The 22,514-nt window shown below is 44.9% G+C and overlaps 1 protein-coding gene across 1 annotated transcript in view; it reads right to left on the reverse strand.

The window, feature by feature from the left end:
• dpy19l1l (dpy-19-like 1, like (H. sapiens)) overlaps positions 1-22,514 on the reverse strand; it is a 98,556-nt gene that overhangs the window by 40,280 nt on the left and 35,762 nt on the right. Inside the window, exons 11-18 of the mRNA XM_056286098.1 lie at positions 20,206-20,292; positions 19,738-19,797; positions 17,419-17,499; positions 16,874-16,975; positions 9,952-10,023; positions 3,104-3,183; positions 953-977; positions 272-391 (exon numbers count right to left, since the gene is read on the reverse strand). Of these exons, the coding sequence (XP_056142073.1) occupies positions 272-391; positions 953-977; positions 3,104-3,183; positions 9,952-10,023; positions 16,874-16,975; positions 17,419-17,499; positions 19,738-19,797; positions 20,206-20,292 (627 nt within the window). The remainder of the gene's footprint in view (positions 1-271; positions 392-952; positions 978-3,103; positions 3,184-9,951; positions 10,024-16,873; positions 16,976-17,418; positions 17,500-19,737; positions 19,798-20,205; positions 20,293-22,514) is intronic.

The raw sequence follows: 22,514 nt of genomic DNA on the forward strand, positions 1-22,514 counted from the left end.
CCCTATGGAGGAAACTCATTTCAGCCGCTTGTATCCGCGATCTCACCCTTTCGGTTGTTGGGGATGAGTTGTTGCCTCAAGTGAAGGAGTTCAAGTAAGTATGAATGCATTTCATTATGGGAAAAACAGGATGCCTAATTTAACCCACCCTCTGTATGCACACAAAATAGCAGCACTTCAGGTGATGGAATAAACTGTCCTGATGAAATAGCATCGTATTTTGGGGGGTTAAAGCTTCCCTTGGAGCAAAAGAAGGGGTATATTGGCTGACCTGTTTGGAGCAGACCAAAGACGCCATGATGCACATGTGGGGTGTGAGGAAGAGCTTCAGACGCATGATGAGGACGGCTAGGACAGCAAACGCCAGCAGCTGGAGGCTGTGGTACACCAGCTGACAGAGAGACACACCAGAGAAACACATGGACACCAGAGCAAACAGCAGCAACAGATCAGGCTGAGGCATTCATGCTATCACCAGGTTAAGTGTGGGGGAACTGGTGATAAATAAGCATGAGTGCTTTTATCTAAAGCATCCTACTATAAAATGAATTCATTTTAACACAAGAAGCCACAGCAGAAATTAAATCCCTAACCTGCCGGTGTGAGTGCCATGCTATACCCACTGAGCTGAAAAAGGACCATGACACACTCACACATTCTGAAACCACAAGGCACTTCGGCTTGTAGATGGCAAGGGGTCTTACCGTGGGGAGATAGAGATGACAAGGGCAATGAGAAGGCGAGCAGAGAGACAGGAACAGGGAGTAGAGTGAATAAGATTTTATGGCAAGAAGGAAATTGCCTTTCAGTTGCCAGTAATGAAACAGGAGAAGAGAATCACTTGGGGACAGAATATCACAGCTCGCTGCAGCACACACAGGTTTCAGTATGATGAAGCTTGTGCACACACTCACAAATGACATTTGAAAAATGAAAATGAACATCATCTCACCTCTCCTTTGGCTGCCATTTCAGACCTGAAACACAAAACAGGTTACCGGGAGGGCGTCGGCCATGAACACTGATACACTCTGTCTGACACTTTTCCACATGCTCCGCAATCAAGTCATACATAAAAAGTTATTCATATTACTGCTCATTCAAGCATTAAAATAAAACTAGTTTCATGCTCTGAAACATAACTAGAAATAAATCTTATTTGTGGCTTTTAAAAAAGACAGCAAAGGGTCATTTTAAAAGCAAGCTAAATTTTAACCTCAAGCTTAACCAATTTGTTGAACTAGGCCAAGACAAAGATCACGTTCTGTTGTAGACTCACAGGCCAAGGGAGACAGTCTGGACTCAATCCCCTGACACGCTCAGTTTGAAGTCATCATCTAAAATGGAATGAAGTCATCATTCCACATCTATCTCGTGGAAGATTGGTCCACTGGCAGACATCCACTACACTTCCAACCAAACTGTATGTCATGCTGCACGGAGGCTGAAAAGCTGACATTTACACATGGCCACTGTTTGTCTCACAAAGTCTCCTTTCCAAACTCCTGTAGATATATTTGGTGAATCATTAGCTTATGTTTATTTTACTACTACTACCACTACCACTACCACTACTACTACTACTACTTTCGGCTGCCCCCCTTCCCTTCCTGTTCCCTGCTTCTTCCTCTGCATAACCTCTCTCACCACATCCATAAACCTCCTCTTTGGCCTTCCTCTTCTCCTCTTCCCTGGCAGCTCCATATTCAGCATCCTTCTCCCAATATACCCAGCATCTCTCCTCCACACATGTCCAAGCCATCTCAATCTTGTCTCTCTTGCATTGTCTCCAAACCGTCCAAAGTGAGCTGTCCCTCTAATATACTTGTTCCTAATCCTGTCCTTCTCCATCACTCCCAATGAAAATCTTATCATCTTCAACTCTGCCACCTCCAGCTCCACCTCCTGTCTTTTCATCAGTGCCACTGTCTCCAAACCATACAACATAGCTGGTCTCACTACCATCTTGTAAACCTTCCCTTTAACTCTTGCTGGTACCCTTCTGTCACAAATCACTCCTGATACTCTTCTCCACCCACTCCACCCTGCCTGCACTCTCTTCTTCACCTCTCTTCTGCACTCCCCGTTACTTTGGACAGTTGACCCCAAGTATTTAAACTCATACACCTTCATCACCTCTACTCTGCATCCTCACCATTCCACTGTCCTCCCTGTCATTCACACATAGGTATTCCATCTTGCTCCTACTGACTTTCATTCCTCTTCTCTCCAGTGCATACCTCCACCTCTCCAGGCTCTCCTCAACCTTCACCCTACTCTCACTACAGATCACAATGTCATCCGCAAACATCATTGTCCATGGAGACTCCTGTCTGATCTCGTCCATCAACCTGTCCATCACTATTGCAAACAAGAAAGGTCTCAGAGCGGGATCCTTGATGTAATCCCGCCTCCACCTTGAACCCATCTGTCATTCCAACCGCCACCTCACCACTGTTACACTTCCCTCATACATATCCTGCACCACTCCTACATACTTCTCTGCAACTCCCGACTTCCTCATACAATACCACACCTCCTCTCTTGGCACCCTGTCATGTGCTTTCTCTGAATCTACAAAGACACAATGTAACTCCTTCTGGCCTTCTCTATACTTCTCCATCAATATTCTCAAAGCAAACATCACATCTGTGGTGCTCTTTCATGGCATGAAACCATACTGCTGCTGCTGATCATCACCTCTCCTCTTAACCTAGCTTCTATTACTCTTTCCCATATCTTCATGTTGTGGCTGATCAGCTTTATACCTCTGTAGTTGCTACAGTTCTGCACATCACTCTTGTTCTTGAAAATCGTTACCAGTATGCTTCTTCTCCACTCCTCTCACTTTCCAAGATTGTGTTAAACAATCTACCTAAAAACTCCACTGCCATCTTTATTTAGCATTTATTTAGCATTTATTTTTAGATTAATTTGTATCTAAACATTCTTATCCATAGAGGATGGGGCCATTGCTAGTGAATAATTTGATTTTGACAGCAGGCAGGCAGCCCCATTAGCTCAAGTCAAAGCCCTAGATATATTTGACAAGAGACTATAAATGAAAACACAAATGAGAAGCTGGGGTGAGTAGGATACTCACTCTTCCTCCTCCTTGTCCTCCAAAGACCTGACAGATGTCCTCTGGCCATCCCTCAGGAACTTTATTATGTCTTGGACAGTCTAGACGGGGAGATGGGAGGGAAAAGCATGACATCAGACACAAATCACAAAGCAACAAATTCAAAAGAATCTCTCTTATTGCACCTCCTTTAAGTCTCATAGTTCCCATTATCCTTTCTCTTTCCAAATGGCCAGGGAGTTAGATTAGAGTTGAGGGGGAGCAGTGGCAGGACAGGCAGAACACAGGCACCCTTTGGAAAGGCACGGTTCTTGGTTTCCTCTCTTGATGGATAGGAGGGCTTTCTAAAACTAATAAAGATGGAACATTCTGGAGGAGCGCATATGATGTTGATAACTTCAACCAACAAGACATATGTAGGAACATGTGGTAGTCCTGTTGAATGTTACATTGGTACTCAGAAATAATCAAGCGGCCATGTCCACCCCTCTGTAGTTTCACATACAATCCAAGGATCCAATGGTGTCGATTACTTCATAAACAACTTGATGCATGCTCCATAATCCAGGTAAGGAAATACCAGAAAGTTGAATCAGTTCATCTGCACACAAAGTACCATAGACCTTTTATTGTAAGCCAACACATACTGATCAGTACTTAAGGTTTGACTCTCATCACCAACGTGAGCATAAACTAGGAGTCATCAGAACGCTGGACCACTGAACTGACAACGTCCCCGACACAGCGGCCGGGTAAGGGGAGAAATCCCACATTAAACAGGCCCTGGTTCAATGTGGTTATCCTAACTGGGCGTCTGTCAAAGCCAGGAAGACATCCAAACAGGGCACCAGCCAATATAAGAGAGGAGAAGGACATCAGCTGCCTAACAGTAAACCAGTGGTGATTCCGTATGTGGCAGGAGTGTCAGAAAAGCTGAGACACGTATTTTCCAAAGATCGCGTCTCAGTTGCTTTCAAACCCCAAAACACGCTGTGCCAGAAGTTGGTCCATCCCGAGGCTCGGATCCCCCAGCACAAACAGAGCAATATAGTGTACGCTGTTAAATGCCAGGAGGATTGTCGTGACTTGTACATTGGGGAAACTAAACAGACGCTGGCCAAGAGGATGGCGCAACACAGCAGATCTAACACGTCAGGACAGGACTCCACAGTCTACACCATCTACAGACCAGTGGCCACTCTTTCAGGGATGAGGATGTGACCATCCTTGATAGGGAGGAACGCTGGTTTGAATGGGGAGTGAAAGAGGCCATCTATGTGAAGAGGGAATGAGCATCCCTGAACTGAGATGACCATCATGTGTCACCATCTTACAACACTGTGATTACAGCTATTCCCCAGTCCTGTGTGAACAGTACACATGATCCTTATTCTGCCCTTACTAGAACGTAGACATGACTGCTAGCTAAACAGGTTCCTTAATAAACATCCAGGAGACAGCAGGTAAGTTTAGGATTTTTACTGTCAGAAGCACTGTGAAGCTGAAATACAGAAAAAACTTGCAAATATAAAGTGTTTCCCTCTTGCTATCACACAACAAATATTAAGTCATCATTACTTAACTATTACAGTGAACCAGCGATTAGCATGCATGCTAACAACATTAAAAATCACATGGACAAGCTAGCGTGATTAGAATCACCGTGGATAAACTTTTTTACACGAACTAACAACTGCTACAAATAACTGTCACAGGTGACTGTCACAAGAACTAACAACTGCTAAAAATAACTATAACAGGTGACTGTCACAGAAAGGTAAAGTGACACTGCTTACTTACAGACATGTGCCCTCTAGAGTTCACTCAGAGAATAACTATCACAGGTGACTGTCACAAGAAGGTAAAATAACACTGGTTACTTACAGACATGTGCCCTCTAGCGTTCACCCAGAGAAAAATGAAATAACTATCACAGGTGACTGTCAGAGGAAGGTAAAGTAACACTGGTTACTTACAGACATGTGCCCTCTAGAATTCACCCAAAGAAAAATGAAATAACTATCACAGGTGACTGTCACACGAAGGTAAAGTAACACTAGTTACTTACAGACATGTGCCCTCTAGAGTTCACCCAGAGAAAAATGAAATAACTATCACAGGTGACTGTCACAAGAAGGTAAAGTAACACTGGTTACTTACAGACATGTGCCCTCTAGAGTTCACTCAGAGAATAACTATCACAGGTGACTGTCACAAGAAGGTAAAATAACACTGGTTACTTACAGACATGTGCCCTCTAGCGTTCACCCAGAGAAAAATGAAATAACTATCACAGGTGACTGTCACACGAAGGTAAAGTAACACTAGTTACTTACAGACATGTGCCCTCTAGAGTTCACCCAGAGAAAAATGAAATAACTATCACAGGTGACTGTCACAAGAAGGTAAAGTAACACTGGTTACTTACAGACATGTGCCCTCTAGAGTTCACCCAGAGAAAAATGAAATAACTACCACAGGTGACTGTCACACAAAGGTAAAGTAACACTGGTTACCTACAGACATGTGCCCTGTAGGGTTCACCCAGAGAAAAATGAAATAACTATCACAGGTGACTGTCACAAGAAGGTAAAGTAACACTGGTTACTTACAGACATGTGCCCTCTAGAGTTCACCCAGAGAAAAATGAAATAACTATCACAGGTGACTGTCACACAAAGGTAAAGTAACACTAGTTTCTTACAGACATGTGCCCTCTAGAGTTCACCCAGAGAAAAATGAAATAACTACCACAGGACTGTCACAAGAAGGTAAAATAACACTGGTTACTTAAAGACATGTGCCCTCTAGAGTTCACCCAGAGAAAAATGAAATAACTACCACAAGTGACTGTCACAAGAAGGTAAAATAATACTGGTTACTTACAGACATGTGCCCTCTAGGGTTCACCCAGAGAAAAATGAAATAACTACCACAGGTGACTGTAACAAGAAGGTAAAGTAACACTAGTTACTTACAGACATGTGCCCTCTAGGGTTTACCCAGAGAAAAATGAAATAACTACCACACGTGACTGTCACAAGAAGGTAAAATAACACTGGTTACTTACAGACATGTGCCCTCTAGGGTTCACCCAGAGAAAAATGAAATAACTATCACAGGTGACTGTCACAAGAAGGTAAAATAATACTGGTTACTTACAGACATGTGCTCTCTAGGGTTCACCCAGAGAAAAATGAACAGAGGAAAAAGAACAACAGCTGTGCTAACAAAGCTCTTCAATTACACTTCAAACTACAGCAAGTCTACACAACACAAACACAACACAAACAGTGTGACACAGTCAACACTGCCAACTATGTTGAAGAGGCATCACACTCACTGTAACTGAAACCGGTGGCCATGTCAGTCGTTATGCAGCTGTGCTGGGTATAACTCTGAAACCGGTAGCCATGTCAGTCATTATGCAGCTGTGCTGGGTATAACTCTGAAACCGGTGGCCATGTTAGTTGTTATGCAGCTGTGCTGGGTATAACTCGGAAACCGGTGGCCATGTCAGTCGTTATGCAGCTGTGCTGGGTATAACTCTGAAACCGGTGGCCATGTCAGTCGTTATGCAGCTGTGCTGGGTATAACTCGGAAACCGGTGGCCATGTCAGTCGTTATGCAGCTGTGCTGGGTATAACTCTGAAACCGGTGGCCATGTCAGTGGTTATGCAGCTGTGCTGGGTATAACTCTGAAACCGGTGGCCATGTCAGTGGTTATGCAGCTGTGCTGGGTATAACTCTGAAACCGGTGGCCATGTTAGTTGTTATGCAGCTGTGCTGGGTATAACTCTGAAACCGGTGGCCATGTCAGTCATTATGCAGCTGTGCTGGGTATAACTCTGAAACCGGTGGCCATGTTAGTCGTTATGCAGCTGTGCTGGGTATAACTCTGAAACCGGTGGCCATGTCAGTCATTATGTAGCTGTGCTGGGTATAACTCTGAAACCGGTGGCCATGTCAGTCATTATGTAGCTGTGCTGGGTATAACTCTGAAATCGGTGGCCATGTCAGTCGTTATGTAGCTGTGCTGGGTATAACTCTGAAACCGGTGGCCATGTTAGTTGTTATGCAGCTGTGCTGGGTATAACTCTGAAACCGGTGGCCATGTTAGTTGTTATGCAGCTGTGCTGGGTATAACTCTGAAACCGGTGGCCATGTCAGTCGTTATGCAGCTGTGCTGGGTATAACTCTGAAACCGGTGGCCATGTCAGTCATTATGTAGCTGTGCTGGGTATAAGTTTGAAACCGCTGGCCATGTCAGTCATTATGCAGCTGTGCTGGGTATAACTCTGAAACCGGTGGCCATGTGTTATGCAGCTGTGCTGGGTATAACTCTGAAACCGGTGGCCATGTCAGTGGTTATGCAGCTGTGCTGGGTATAACTCTGAAACCGGTGGCCATGTCAGTCATTATGTAGCTGTGCTGGGTATAACTCTGAAACCGGTGGCCATGTCAGTCATTATGCAGCTGTCCTGGGTATAACTCTGAAACCGGTGGCCATGTCAGTCGTTATGTAGCTGTGCTGGGTATAACTCTGAAACCGGTGGCCATGTTAGTTGTTATGCAGCTGTGCTGGGTATAACTCTGAAACCGGTGGCCATGTCAGTCGTTATGCAGCTGTGCTGGGTATAACTCTGAAACCGGTGGCCATGTCAGTCATTATGTAGCTGTGCTGGGTATAACTCTGAAACCGGTGGCTATGTCAGTCATTATGTAGCTGTGCTGGGTATAAGTTTGAAACCGGTGGCCATGTCAGTGGTTATGCAGCTGTGCTGGGTATAACTCTGAAACCGGTGGCCATGTCAGTCGTTATGTAGCTGTGCTGGGTATAACTCTGAAACCGGTGGCCATGTCAGTCGTTATGTAGCTGTGCTGGGTATAACTCTGAAACCGGTGGCCATGTCAGTCGTTATGTAGCTGTGCTGGGTATAAGTTTGAAACCGGTGGCCATGTCAGTCATTATGTAGCTGTGCTGGGTATAACTCTGAAACCGGTGGCCATGTCAGTCGTTATGTAGCTGTGCTGGGTATAACTCTGAAACCGGTGGCCATGTCAGTCATTATGCAGCTGTCCTTGGTATAACTCTGAAACCGGTGGCCATGTCAGTCGTTATGTAGCTGTGCTGGGTATAAGTTTGAAACCGGTGGCCATGTCAGTGGTTATGTAGCTGTGCTGGGTATAAGTTTGAAACCGGTGGCCATGTCAGTGGTTATGCAGCTGTGCTGGGTATAAGTGTGGGGATACCTGCAGTCAGCGGACACTGACAGTCAGTTAAAACGTTTCTGCCAGTAAACGTTGTGTCCAGATGAACTGATTCAACTTTCTGGTACTGCATAAAAACTTCATAAATATAAAAAACTAAGGTGAGAGGATGGTCAATTCTCCTCTAAAAAGAAAATCATGTTAAAAGACTGCTGACAGCACTACCAGAATTAAGAACATGGCATGTGTAAAGCAGACAGCAGACATGTCAGTAAGGGAGGGGAGGACAGACATGTCCGGCAGGAGGCGAGGACAGACATGTCAGTCAGTAGGGCAGGACAGTGTTGTGAGGCTTGCTTTTCATACTGGTATAAAATGTGGTTGGGGCATTGCTTTTTTTTTTCCTCCCCTTTTTCTCCCCAATTGTATTCGGCCTATTACCCCACTCTTCTGAGCCGTCCCGGTCGCTGCTCCACCCCCTCTGTTACTCCACTCTTCCGAGCCGTCCCGGTCGCTGCTCCACCCCCTCTGTTACTCCACTCTTCCGACCCATCCCGGTCGCTGCGCCACCCCCTCTGTTACCCGACTCTTCCGAGCCGTCCCGGTCGCTGCTCCACCCCCTCCGTTACCCCACTCGTCCGAGCCTTCCCGGTCACTGCTCCACCCCCTCTGTTACCCCACTCTTCCGAGCCGTCCCGGTCGCTGCTCCACCCCCTCCGTTACCCCACTCGTCCGAGCCTTCCCGGTCACTGCTCCACACCCTCTGTTACCCCACTCTTCCGAGCCTTCCCGGTCGCCGCACCACCCCCTCTGTTACCCCACTCTTCTGAGCCGTCCCGGTCGCTGGTCCATCCCCTCTGTTACCCAACTCTTCTGAGCCATCCCGGTCTCTGCTCCACCCCCTCTGCTGATCCAGGGAGGGCTGCAGACTACCACATGCTTCCTCCCATACATGTGGAGTCACCAGCTGCTTCTTTTCACTTGACAGTGAGGAGTTTCACCCGGGGGACGTAGCACGTGGTAGGATCACGCTATTCCCCTGCCCCCCCCTGAACAGGCACCACAACCGACCAGAGGAGGCGCTAGTGCAGTGACCAGGACACATACCCACATCTGGCTTTCCACCCGCAGACACGGCCAATTGCGTCTGTAGGGACGCCCTACCAAGCTGGAGGTAACACGGGGATTCGAACCGCCGATCCCTGTGTTGGTAGGCAACGAAATAGACCACCACGCTACCCAGACGCCCCAGGGTATTGCTTTTTCAAAGTAGTATAGAGCATGAAAACAGCCATGAAGTGTACAAACATGTTTCTAGTGTGATCATGTTCTACAGCTCGTTCTCAGACAACACACCAACAGTCACGCTTTGCCAACACGAACAAACCCACAGACACGAGGCGCTCAGATTAAGACAAGCTGTGGAGAAATATCCACATGAAGGGTATGCATGGGAACTATTAACCCCCCCCCCCTTTTCAGGGCTCGTTGTGTTGACTACTGGATCCCCCAAGTGTATGTCCAACTAATTTCTTGAAGGACAGCTGCAACTTCCTGACCGTCTTCCTTATCACAAAAAACCTCTCTTTTACATGCATGTGTGTGTGTGTGTGTGTGTGTGTGTGTGTGTGTGTGTGTGTGTGTGTGTGTTTAAGTACCCTTCCGGCAATGAGAGCAACCACTAGCACATTGACTGGGAGAAGCAGTGTCTTGATGTAGCGTAGTGGGGTCTGAGGAAGACACAAATAGAGAAACAATCATTAAATCAAACCAGCACACAGCCTGCTGTATGCAAAAATCTTCACACATGTACTCACTGTCACACACACACACACACACACACACACACACACACACACACACACACACACACACACACACACACACACACACACACACACACACGAGCAACAAAGAAAGATAAGTCTGCAGGTAAATCCAAAACCTTCACGGGATAAGCCACCCGGTTCTTATGATCATATTCCACATCAACAGGTCTGTGTTTCTTTCTCATGAACAGGTTTGTGTTTCTTTCACATGAACAGGTTTGTGTTTCTTTCTCATGAACAGGTTTGTGTTTCTTTCTCATGAACAGGTTTGTGTTTCTTTCTCATCAACAGGTTTGTGTTTCTTTCTCATCAACAGGTTTGTGTTTCTTTCTCATCAACGGGTCTGTTTCTTTCTCATGAACAGGTCTGTGTTTCTTTCTCATGAACAGGTTTGTGTTTCTTTCACATCAACAGGTCTGTGTTTCTTTCACATCAACAGGTTTGTGTTTCTTTCTCATGAACAGGTCTGTGTTTCTTTCTCATGAACAGGTCTGTGCTTCTTTCACATCAACAGGTCTGTGTTTCTTTCTCATCAACGGGTCTGTGTTTCTTTCTCATGAACAGGTTTGTGTTTCTTTCTCATCAACGGGTTTGTGTTTCTTTCTCATCAACAGGTTTGTGTTTCTTTCACATCAACGGGTCTGTGTTTCTTTCTCATCAACGGGTCTGTGCTTCTTTCACATCAACAGGACTGTGTTTCTTTCACATCAACGGGTCTGTGCTTCTTTCTCATCAACAGGTCTGTGTTTCTTTCTCATCAACGGGTCTGTGCTTCTTTCACATCAACAGGTCTGTGTTTCTTTCTCATCAACGGGTCTGTGTTTCTTTCTCATCAACGGGTCTGTGCTTCTTTCACATCAACAGGTCTGTGTTTCTTTCTCATCAACGGGTCTGTGCTTCTTTCTCATCAACAGGTCTGTGTTTCTTTCTCATCAACGGGTCTGTGCTTCTTTCACATCAACAGGACTGTGTTTCTTTCTCATCAACGGGTCTGTGCTTCTTTCACATCAACAGGACTGTGTTTCTTTCTCATCAACGGGTCTGTGCTTCTTTCACATCAACAGGTCTGTGCTTCTTTCTCATGAACAGGTTTGTGTTTCTTTCACATCAACAGGTTTGTGTTTCTTTCACATCAACAGGTCTGTGTTTCTTTCTCATCAACGGGTCTGTGCTTCTTTCTCATCAACGGGTCTGTGCTTCTTTCTCATCAACGGGTCTGTGCTTCTTTCTCATCAACGGGTCTGTGCTTCTTTCACATCAACGGGTCTGTGTTTCTTTCACATCAACGGGTCTGTGCTTCTTTCTCATCAACAGGTCTGTGCTTCTTTCACATCAACAGGTCTGTGCTTCTTTCTCATCAACGGGTCTGTGCTTCTTTCTCATCAACATGTCTGTGCTTCTTTCTCATCAACGGGTCTGTGCTTCTTTCACATCAACGGGTCTGTGTTTCTTTCACATCAACGGGTCTGTGCTTCTTTCTCATCAACAGGTCTGTGCTTCTTTCACATCAACGGGTCTGTGCTTCTTTCTCATCAACGGGTCTGTGCTTCTTTCTCATCAACGGGTCTGTGCTTCTTTCTCATCAACGGGTCTGTGCTTCTTTCTCATCAACGGGTCTTTGCTTCTTTCTCATCAACGGGTCTGTGTTTCTTTCTCATCAACGGGTCTGTGTTTCTTTCTCATGAACAGGTCTGTGTTTCTTTCTCATGAACAGGTTTGTGTTTCTTTCACATCAACAGGTCTGTGTTTCTTTCTCATCAACAGGTCTGTGTTTCTTTCTCATGAACAGGTTTGTGTTTCTTTCACATCAACAGGTTTGTGTTTCTTTCACATCAACAGGTCTGTGTTTCTTTCTCATCAACGGGTCTGTGCTTCTTTCTCATCAACGGGTCTGTGCTTCTTTCTAATCAACGGGTCTGTGCTTCTTTCTCATCAACGGGTCTGTGCTTCTTTCTCATCAACGGGTCTGTGCTTCTTTCTCATCAACGGGTCTGTGCTTCTTTCACATCAACGGGTCTGTGCTTCTTTCACATCAACGGGTCTGTGTTTCTTTCACATCAACGGGTCTGTGCTTCTTTCTCATCAACAGGTCTGTGCTTCTTTCACATCAACGGGTCTGTGCTTCTTTCTCATCAACAGGACTGTGCTTCTTTCACATCAACAGGTCTGTGTTTCTTTCACATCAACAGGTCTGTGTTTCTTTCTCATCAACGGGTCTGTGCTTCTTTCTCATCAACGGGTCTGTGCTTCTTTCTCATGAACGGGTCTGTGCTTCTTTCTCATCAACGGGTCTGTGCTTCTTTCTCATCAACAGGACTGTGCTTCTTTCACATCAACAGGTCTGTGTTTCTTTCTCATCAACAGGTCTGTGCTTCTTTCTCATCAACGGGTCTGTGCTTCTTTCTCATCAACGGGTCTGTGCTTCTTTCTCATCAACGGGTCTGTGCTTCTTTCTCATCAACGGGTCTTTGCTTCTTTCTCATCAACAGGTCTGTGCTTCTTTCTCATCAACGGGTCTGTGCTTCTTTCTCATCAACGGGTCTGTGCTTCTTTCTCATCAACGGGTCTTTGCTTCTTTCTCATCAACAGGTCTGTGCTTTTTTCATACGAACAGGTCTGTGCTTCTTTCTCATCAACAGGTCTGTGTTTCTTTCTCATCAACAGGTCTGTGCTTCTTTCACATCAACAGGTCTGTGCTTCTTTCACATCAACAGGTCTGTGCTTCTTTCATACGAACAGGTCTGTGCTTCTTTCACATCAACAGGTCTGTGCTTCTTTCTCATCAACAGGTCTGTGCTTTTTTCATACGAACAGGTCTGTGCTTCTTTCTCATCAACAGGTCTGTGCTTCTTTCATACGAACAGGTCTGTGCTTCTTTCACATCAACAGGTCTGTGTTTCTTTCACATCAACAGGTCTGTTTCTTTCTCATCAACGGGTCTGTGCTTCTTTCATACGAACAGGTTTGTGTTTCTTTCACATCAACAGGTCTGTGCTTCTTTCATACGAACAGGTCTGTGCTTCTTTCTCATCAACAGGTCTGTGTTTCTTTCACATCAACAGGTCTGTGTTTCTTTCATATCAACAGGTCTGTGCTTCTTTCACATCAACGGGTCTGTGCTTCTTTCTCATCAACAGGTCTGTGCTTCTTTCTCATCAATGGGTCTGTGCTTCTTTCTCATCAATGGGTCTGTACTTCTTTCACATCAACGGGTCTGTGCTTCTTTCTCATCAATGGGTCTGTACTTCTTTCATATCAACAGGTCTGTGCTTCTTTCTCATCAACAGGTCTGTGCTTCTTTCACATCAACGGGTCTGTACTTCTTTCACATCAACAGGTCTATGCTTCTTTCATACGAACAGTTCTGTGTTTCTTTCACATCAACAGGTCTGTGTTTCTTTCACATCAACAGGTCTGTGTTTCTTTCACATCAACGGGTCTGTGTTTCTTTCTCATCAACGGGTCTGTGCTTCTTTCTCATCAACAGGACTGTGCTTCTTTCACATCAACAGGTCTGTGCTTCTTTCACATCAACAGGTCTGTGCTTCTTTCATACGAACAGGTCTGTACTTCTTTCACATCAACAGGTCTGTGCTTCTTTCTCATCAACGGGTCTGTGCTTCTTTCATACGAACAGGTCTGTGCTTCTTTCTCATCAACGGGTCTGTGCTTCTTTCACATCAACAGGTCTGTGTTTCTTTCACATCAACGGGACTGTGCTTCTTTTATACGAACAGTTCTGTGTTTCTTTCACATCAACAGGTCTGTGTTTCTTTCACATCAACAGGTCTGTGTTTCTTTCACATCAACAGGTCTGTGTTTCTTTCACATCAACAGGTCTGTGCTTCTTTCTCATCAACAGGTCTGTGTTTCTTTCACATCAACAGGTCTGTGCTTCTTTCTCATCAACAGGACTGTGCTTCTTTCTCATCAACAGGTCTGTGCTTCTTTCACATCAACAGGTCTGTGTTTCTTTCACATCAACAGGACTGTGCTTCTTTCTCATCAACGGGTCTGTGCTTCTTTCTCATCAACAGGTCTGTGCTTCTTTCACATCAACGGGTCTGTGCTTCTTTCTCATCAACAGGTCTGTGCTTTTTTCATACGAACAGGTCTGTGCTTCTTTCTCATTAACAGGTCTGTGCTTCTTTCATACGAACAGGTCTGTGCTTCTTTCACATCAACAGGTCTGTGTTTCTTTCACATCAACAGGTCTGTTTCTTTCTCATCAACTGGTCTGTGCTTCTTTCATACGAACAGGTTTGTGGTTCTTTCACATCAACAGGTCTGTGCTTCTTTCATACGAACAGGTCTGTGCTTCTTTCTCATCAACAAGTCTGTGCTTCTTTCACATCAACAGGTCTGTGCTTCTTTCATACGAACAGGTCTGTGCTTCTTTCACATCAACAGGTCTGTGTTTCTTTCATATCAACAGGTCTGTGCTTCTTTCACATCAACGGGTCTGTGCTTCTTTCATATCAACAGGTCTGTGCTTCTTTCACATCAACGGGTCTGTGCTTCTTTCTCATCAACAGGTCTGTGCTTCTTTCTCATCAACAGGTCTGTGTTTCTTTCTCATCAACGGGTCTGTGCTTCTTTCACATCAACGGGTCTGTACTTCTTTCACATCAACAGGTCTATGCTTCTTTCATACGAACAGTTCTGTGTTTCTTTCACATCAACGGGTCTGTGTTTCTTTCTCATCAACGGGTCTGTGCTTCTTTCACATCAACGGGTCTGTACTTCTTTCACATCAACAGGTCTATGCTTCTTTCATACGAACAGTTCTGTGTTTCTTTCACATCAACGGGTCTGTGTTTCTTTCTCATCAACGGGTCTGTGCTTCTTTCACATCAACAGGTCTGTGCTTCTTTCTCATCAACAGGTCTGTGCTTCTTTCATACGAACAGGTCTGTGCTTCTTTCACATCAACAGGTCTGTGTTTCTTTCACATCAACAGGTCTGTGCTTCTTTCACATCAACAGGTCTGTGTTTCTTTCACATCAACAGGTCTGTTTCTTTCTCATCAACGGGTCTGTGCTTCTTTCATACGAACAGGTTTGTGTTTCTTTCACATCAACAGGTCTGTGTTTCTTTCTCATCAACAGGTCTGTGCTTCTTTCATATCAACAGGTCTGTGCTTCTTTCACATCAACGGGTCTGTGCTTCATTCTCATCAACAGGTCTGTGCTTCATTCTCATCAACAGGTCTGTGCTTCTTTCACATCAACAGGTCTGTGTTTCTTTCATATCAACAGGTCTGTGCTTCTTTCTCATCAACAAGACTGTGCTTCTTTTACATCAACAGGTCTGTGCTTCTTTCATACGAACAGGTCTGTGCTTCTTTCACATCAACAGGTCTGTGTTTCTTTCATATCAACAGGTCTGTGCTTCTTTCACATCAACGGGTCTGTGCTTCTTTCATATCAACAGGTCTGTGCTTTTCGAAAAAGCATTCCCCCATTGTGTGCTAATAATGATCACTTTGATACCAAACAGCAGGTTTTCGGCTTCTATAGTGCTGACATTTTGGAGCTAGACTGGAGTGACATTTTGGAGTAAGACTGGAGTGAAATTCTGTCGTGAGACTGAAGTGTCATTTTGGATTGAGACTGAAGTGACATTTTGCAGTGAGACTGGAGTGATATTTTGAAAGCGGAAGTTTATTGTGGTTTTCACTTCATGGCATGTCAAGTGAAACACGTGCTGTATTGTTAGATGAGATCCGAGCTAAGGTCAAAGGGCATCGCAACACACTGATTTTTAGGATAACTGGGATATTGTAAAATTGAAATGGCAACTCTACTATAATAATGCATTCAATAAATTACATATAGCAGTTGGTGATAGAATATACTTTTTCTCAATGTGACCGTTCTGTATTTTCAAAGTTTAATAACTTTGTGGAAAAAAAAGACGATACAGACCTGCCGCTCCCTGAATGCTCCTAAAATTGCACATATATTTGCATTAAAATGAGTTTTAGATCAATTGCACAAATAAAGTTATGATAAGATCTACCTAAAACGACCATGACTGGCCGTAATTTGTGCGCGATCGTGCGTGTCATGTCAGTATTTATGTGTGTTGCTCGCATCATTTCCTGCATGAAGTTCATTGCTCTGTCCTGGAAACACACTAGCTTTCTCCAGTGCAGAGAAATAGTCTAAACTTGATGTTTGACCAACATGTCTAGTTATAGACGCCGTTACAGACGCACCATGACTACCACCGAGGCGTTGCAGTATTTACAGACGTTGGACAGTGGGCATTTTTAGTTGTTTAAAAATAGTATTAAAGTTGTTAAAATGTTAATTTTGGTGTCAGTTAGTTTCTTAACAGACATGCTAACATATGTAATGCAGTAATATCTCGATTGGGTATTTATCTTGACAGCACATATAGAGTTTAAACCCCGCGGATAATTTTAGGTAGGAGTGGATTCCTGGTGGTTGTAACGTTAGCTAAGCAGGAAAATCCCCCACACACAGACACTGAAGATGGCATTATGAGACTCGTCACTTTCATTATAATGACTTTAACGTTGTCATGATGTGTTCCTGCCATGATAATCATATAGGGAAAATGTACCATGACAGCCCTAACAGACTTCCTCTACAACTACCCTGTGCTGTCACTGGCGTTGACATAAGACATAGCGGAGGAACTGGGAGGAAGACATATTTACGTATCCTTTGGTCAAAACAGAAGTCAAAGTTATTGGTGAGCGTTTACGATAGTGGCACCGTACCTCGATCTCCATGAAGTCAAACTCTGCAGCACATGTGTACATCAGGGTGTGGAAGTCTTTGTAACTGGTGAACTTTGACTTGATCAGGCCGCTGATGTGAGCCTGAAAAAAAAAACAGAGAGAGAGGAAGGTTTGTTTCATCATTTCCATCTTCAGTACTTTCTTAGATCATAACTTCCTGAAGGCAGCTGAAACACTTGCTCACTGTTAAATCAGATGTGAACTGATGCTGCCTTGACATATTGACTGTCAACTGGACCTGATAACCATCTATCTTCCTGACAACAGCGTTAACATTGTGTGAGCTCAGTGAATAAATTAACTGTGCTTGATTAGAATTTTGGGGATTGGAAAAGAAAATTGTCAATGCTTTTTGGAGACTATGCTAAAAACTAACCAAGCTCTGCCACGTGTAGGTGACTTCCCACCCTGAGGCTACCTTGACTGACGCCTTTCACCATTCCCCATGTGCATCATTTGATAAGAAATTCAAATAGTCACTATGATCTAGGTTTTTTCACAAAGGTGACTTGGGACTAGCTTACATCATCGGAGGCACCCAGGACATTTGACAGCAGGACTTTGAGAAGGACCGTGGAGGCGACCCAAGCCAGGCCCTGCATGAGCTGAGGAAGTTGAAAGAGAGGTCAGAGGTCAGATGCACGCTCGCAGGGTGATACGTGTATATATACACTACCGTTCAAAAGTTTGGGATCACCCAAACAATTTTGTGTTTTCCATGAAAAGTCACACTTATTCACCACCATATGTTGTGAAATGAATAGAAAATAGAGTCAAGACATTGACAAGGTTAGAAATAATGATTTGTATTTGAAATAAGATTTTTTTTACATCAAACTTTGCTTTCGTCAAAGAATCCTCCATTTGCAGCAATTACAGCATTGCAGACCTTTGGCATTCTAGCTGTTAATTTGTTGAGGTAATCTGGAGAAATTGCACCCCACGCTTCCAGAAGCAGCTCCCACAAGTTGGATTGGTTGAATGGGCACTTCTTGCGTACCATACGGTCAAGCTGCTCCCACAACAGCTCAATGGGGTTCAGATCTGGTGACTGCGCTGGCCACTCCATTACCGATAGAATACCAGCTGCCTGCTTCTGCACTAAATAGTTCTTGCACAATTTGGAGGTGTGTTTAGGGTCATTGTCCTGTTGTAGGATGAAATTGGCTCCAATCAAGCGCTGTCCACTGGGTATGGCATGGCGTTGCAAAATGGAGTGATAGCCTTCCTTATTCAGAATCCCTTTTACCCTGTACAAATCTCCCACCTTACCAGCACCAAAGCAACCCCAGACCATCACATTACCTCCACCATGCTTAACAGATGGCGTCAGGCATTCTTCCAGCATCTTTTCATTTGTTCTGCGTCTCACAAACGTTCTTCTTTGTGATCCAAACACCTCAAACTTGGATTCATCCGTCCACAACACTTTTTTCCAGTCTTCCTCTGTCCAATGTCTGTGTTCTTTTGCCCATCTTAATCTTTTTCTTTTATTGGTCAGTCTCAGATATGGCTTTTTCTTTGCCACTCTGCCCTGAAGCCCAGAATCCCGCAGCCGCCTCTTCACTGTAGATGTTGACACTGGTGTTTTGCGGGTACTATTTAATGAAGATGCCAGTTGGGGACCTGTGAGGCGTCTGTTTCTCAAACTAGAGACTCTAATGTACTTATCTTCTTGCTCAGTTGTGCAACGCGGCCTCCCACTTCTTTTTCTACTCTGGTTAGAGCCTGTTTGTGCTGTCCTCTGAAGGGAGTAGTACACACCGGTGTAGGAAATCTTCAATTTCTTAGCAATTTCTCGCATGGAATAGCCTTCATTTCTAAGAACAAGAATAGACTGTCGAGTTTCAGATGAAAGTTCTCTTTTTCTGGCCATTTTGAGCGTTTAATTGACCCCACAAATGTGATGCTCCAGAAACTCAATCTGCTCAAAGAAGTGCCCATCCAACCAATCCAACTTGTGGGAGCTGCTTCTGGAAGCGTGGGGTGCAATTTCTCCAGATTACCTCAACAAATTAACAGCTAGAATGCCAAAGGTCTGCAATGCTGTAATTGCTGCAAATGGAGGATTCTTTGACGAAAGCAAAGTTTGATGTAAAAAAAATCTTATTTCAAATACAAATCATTATTTCTAACCTTGTCAATGTCTTGACTCTATTTTCTATTCATTTCACAACATATGGTGGTGAATAAGTGTGACTTTTCATGGAAAACACAAAATTGTTTGGGTGATCCCAAACTTTTGAACGGTAGTGTATATGACACAAGAGAGAAGAGCAGCAGCTTCCCTAACACAGAGAGCTTGACTCAGAACAGGACAGGTACCACCAATTACTCTCCTGGTTCTGTTTAGTTCTTCTAATGATGTTTAGTCAGTTGGCAGAAGGGGTTGGCATGACTGATATTAGCCAAGTCAAATTTTGCATTAAAAACATTACATTTTTCTGTGGCTTATTTACATTTTTCACCCTGGCTGAAAGGATGTCTAACACACAAGAAGTGTTTGACACCAAAATACCGAAAACCCAACACACACCAAAGAAGAACAACAACACGTGGTCACATCAAATGATGGAACCGTAAGTGAAATTAGAGGTAGTTCAAGTCTTCTGAATGACAACATTTTAACGGTTTTACAGGCCAGATCCTTTATCCATCCATCCATTATCCAAGCCGCTTATCCTGACCGGGGTTGCAGGGATGCTGGAGCCTATCCAAGCAGTCACTGGGCGGCAGGCGGGGAGACACCATGGACAAGCTGCCAGACCATCACAGGGATGTTGATCCTTTATATTTTATAAAAATGAAAGGCTTAAAATATTCACACAAAAACGACTTCATACCCATGTGATGATGCCAGGTTTGAAGGTCTCAGCGAATCGGTCCCTGAACGTGATGACTGCCTGCAGTGGAACCAGAATCGTGATGAAACGAGACAATACAACCACCCCACAAAACATGACTCAACCCATGGCAACACTACACTGTTAAAGTAATCACATTTAATAATGCAAAATATTATCTTAAATCACAGATTGTCAATTACACGCTATTCCCAAATGCAAATCCAACCACATTTAAGCCCAGTTTCTATTACCTTAAATGTGGAATTATACATGAACCAGCCCCTGAGGAGGCACAAGCCAGCTCATTCTTAGTGCCGGCCAATACATGTTTTGTGTACATCATTTTGGTCAATAAACTTGTGGTTTGGAGGTAAGCTAACTTGTTGGATGGATCCACTCAACTTGTCTCGCAAAAATCCATCCTGTAAAATTTACCAGATTCATTTCATCCAAGCCACAACTCACCCAGATGGAGATGAGAGAAGAGGCATAAAAGGAGGTGAGCAGCATGGAGTTGCCAAACATCAGGATGAAGCAGACGCCGAGGGTGACCTGCGGGAGGAGGAGAATAGAAAGAGAGGGAGATGAGGTTTCCTTTACACGGCTGTGGACAGTTCATTACAGGCCCCCAGCTGTTGTTCTCCTACACTAAATCACGCTATTTGGCTGGACACAGTCGCCTGACAAGCATGCCTTGCCAGTGGAATTACACTGACAAAGGTACAGATCGTGATTAACCCAGCCGCTGGGGATGTACAAGCCTTGCATTCTTAGTGCCGGTCCCAAGCCCAGAAAATGGGGAGGGTTGCATCAGGAAGGGCATCCGGCATTAAACCTTTGCCAAATCAAATATGGGGATCATAAATCAGATTTCCATACCAGACCAGTTGAGGCCCAGATTACCAACGAACGTCACTAGTACTATTGGCCAGCAGGGTGTCACTGGAAACTATGCTACTGTTGGGCGAAGGAGAAGGAAAGGCGGAAGGCATGTCCAGAGGCAGCAGGAGAGGAGGAAGGGTAGGAGTGTGGAGGTGAGAGTCGGAACTTTTGAATGTTGGCACTATGACTGGTAAAGAGAGAGAGCTGGCTGATATGATGGAGAGAAGGACGGTAGGTATGCTGTGTGTGCAAGAGACCAGGTGGAAGGGGAGTAAGGCCAGGAGCATCGTCAGCATGTTTTATGAGTAACCACATATGCAGTAAAGTCCAAACACTTGCTTCTCATTCACTGAACCTGGACTCTAGCTAAGAAGAGGAAAGGTATGTGTGATCTTGTCACTCTGGACACACAAACACAAACCATTCAAAACGTTGGACAGACAAGGAGCAAGAGACATCACTTAGGCTCATTAACAATGTGGTAGGTCATGCAGGACACACATGCCCTGCTTCTATGGCAACATTTCCTCATCACACAGAAATGAAAAATTCTTCTTTGCCAAGATATCTGAATTATGCAAACCCATATGACCTCCTCTGACACACATCTCCTGCATCTCCACACACACACACACACACACACACACACACACACACACACACACACACCCGTCTCTTATCTGTGCAGCACACAGCCTGCTAACAGCCTGCCATGCAGCCTCCTAACAGACTGCTAACAGCCTGCCATGTTGAGAGGATTAGAGGGGGAAGAATGATGCGGAGGACGCGAGTGGAACGTCCGGAATAACAGACGCAAACACACATACACCACACCACACACACCAAACACACACACATTACATTACAGTCATTTAGCCGACGCTTTTATCCAAAGTGACTTACAATAAGTGCATTTAACGGAGGAAATCAGGAGAACTACTTGTCATCAGAGGTCATAAGTGCATCTAAACAAGCATCTAAGAGCAAAACCAGTGCTTAAGTAAAAGTGCAAGAAAGAGATTTTTTTTTTTAAGTGGGTGAATACAATAAGTGCCAAGAACATGTAACAGGGTAGTAGTTCTTAAAGAGGTGAGTTTTCAACCTGCGCCGAAAGATGGGCAGTGACTCTGCTGTCCTGACATCAGTGGGGAGTTCATTCCACCACTGTGGGGCCAGGACAGAAAAAAGCCGTGACCGGGTCGATCGGCAGCAAGGGCCTCTGAGCGACGGGGCAACCAGGCATCCCGAGGAGGCAGAGCGAAGTGGTCGGGCAGGGGTGTAGGGCTTGACCATGGCCTGGAGATAGGAAGGAGCTGTTCCTTTCACTGCCCTGTAGGCTAGCACCAGAGTCTTAAACTGGATGTGAGCAGCTACTGGGAGCCAGTGTAGGGACACGAGAAGGGGAGTTGTGTGGGAGAACTTAGGGCGGTCGAACACCAGACGAGCTGCAGCTTTCTGAACAAGCTCCAGAGGTCTGATGGCTGACGCCGGGGCGCCAGCAAGGAGGGAGTTGCCGTACTCCAGCCGGGAGATCACCAGAGCCTGGATGAGCACCTGTGCCATCTTGTCGGTGAGGAATGGGCGAATCCTCCTGATGTTATAGAGGAGAAATCTGCAGGAGCGAGCAACCGATGCAACGTTTTCAGCAAACGTCAGATGGTCGTCCAGGATCACACCCAGATTCCTCACGGTCCGAGTTGGCATCACCACGGTGTTGTCAATGGTGATGGCCAGCTCTCGGTGTGGGCAACCTTTCCCCAAGAGGAACATCAGCTCTGTCTTGTCCAGATTGAGCTTCAGGTGGTGTGTCGCCATCCACTCCGAGATGTCAGTTAAGCACACAGCAATGTGTGTCTCTACTTGTGTGTCAGAGGGAGGAAAGCACAAGATCA

The sequence above is a fragment of the Lampris incognitus genome, chromosome 9, assembly GCF_029633865.1.
Source record: "Lampris incognitus isolate fLamInc1 chromosome 9, fLamInc1.hap2, whole genome shotgun sequence".
NCBI classification, from domain to species: domain Eukaryota; kingdom Metazoa; phylum Chordata; class Actinopteri; order Lampriformes; family Lampridae; genus Lampris; species Lampris incognitus.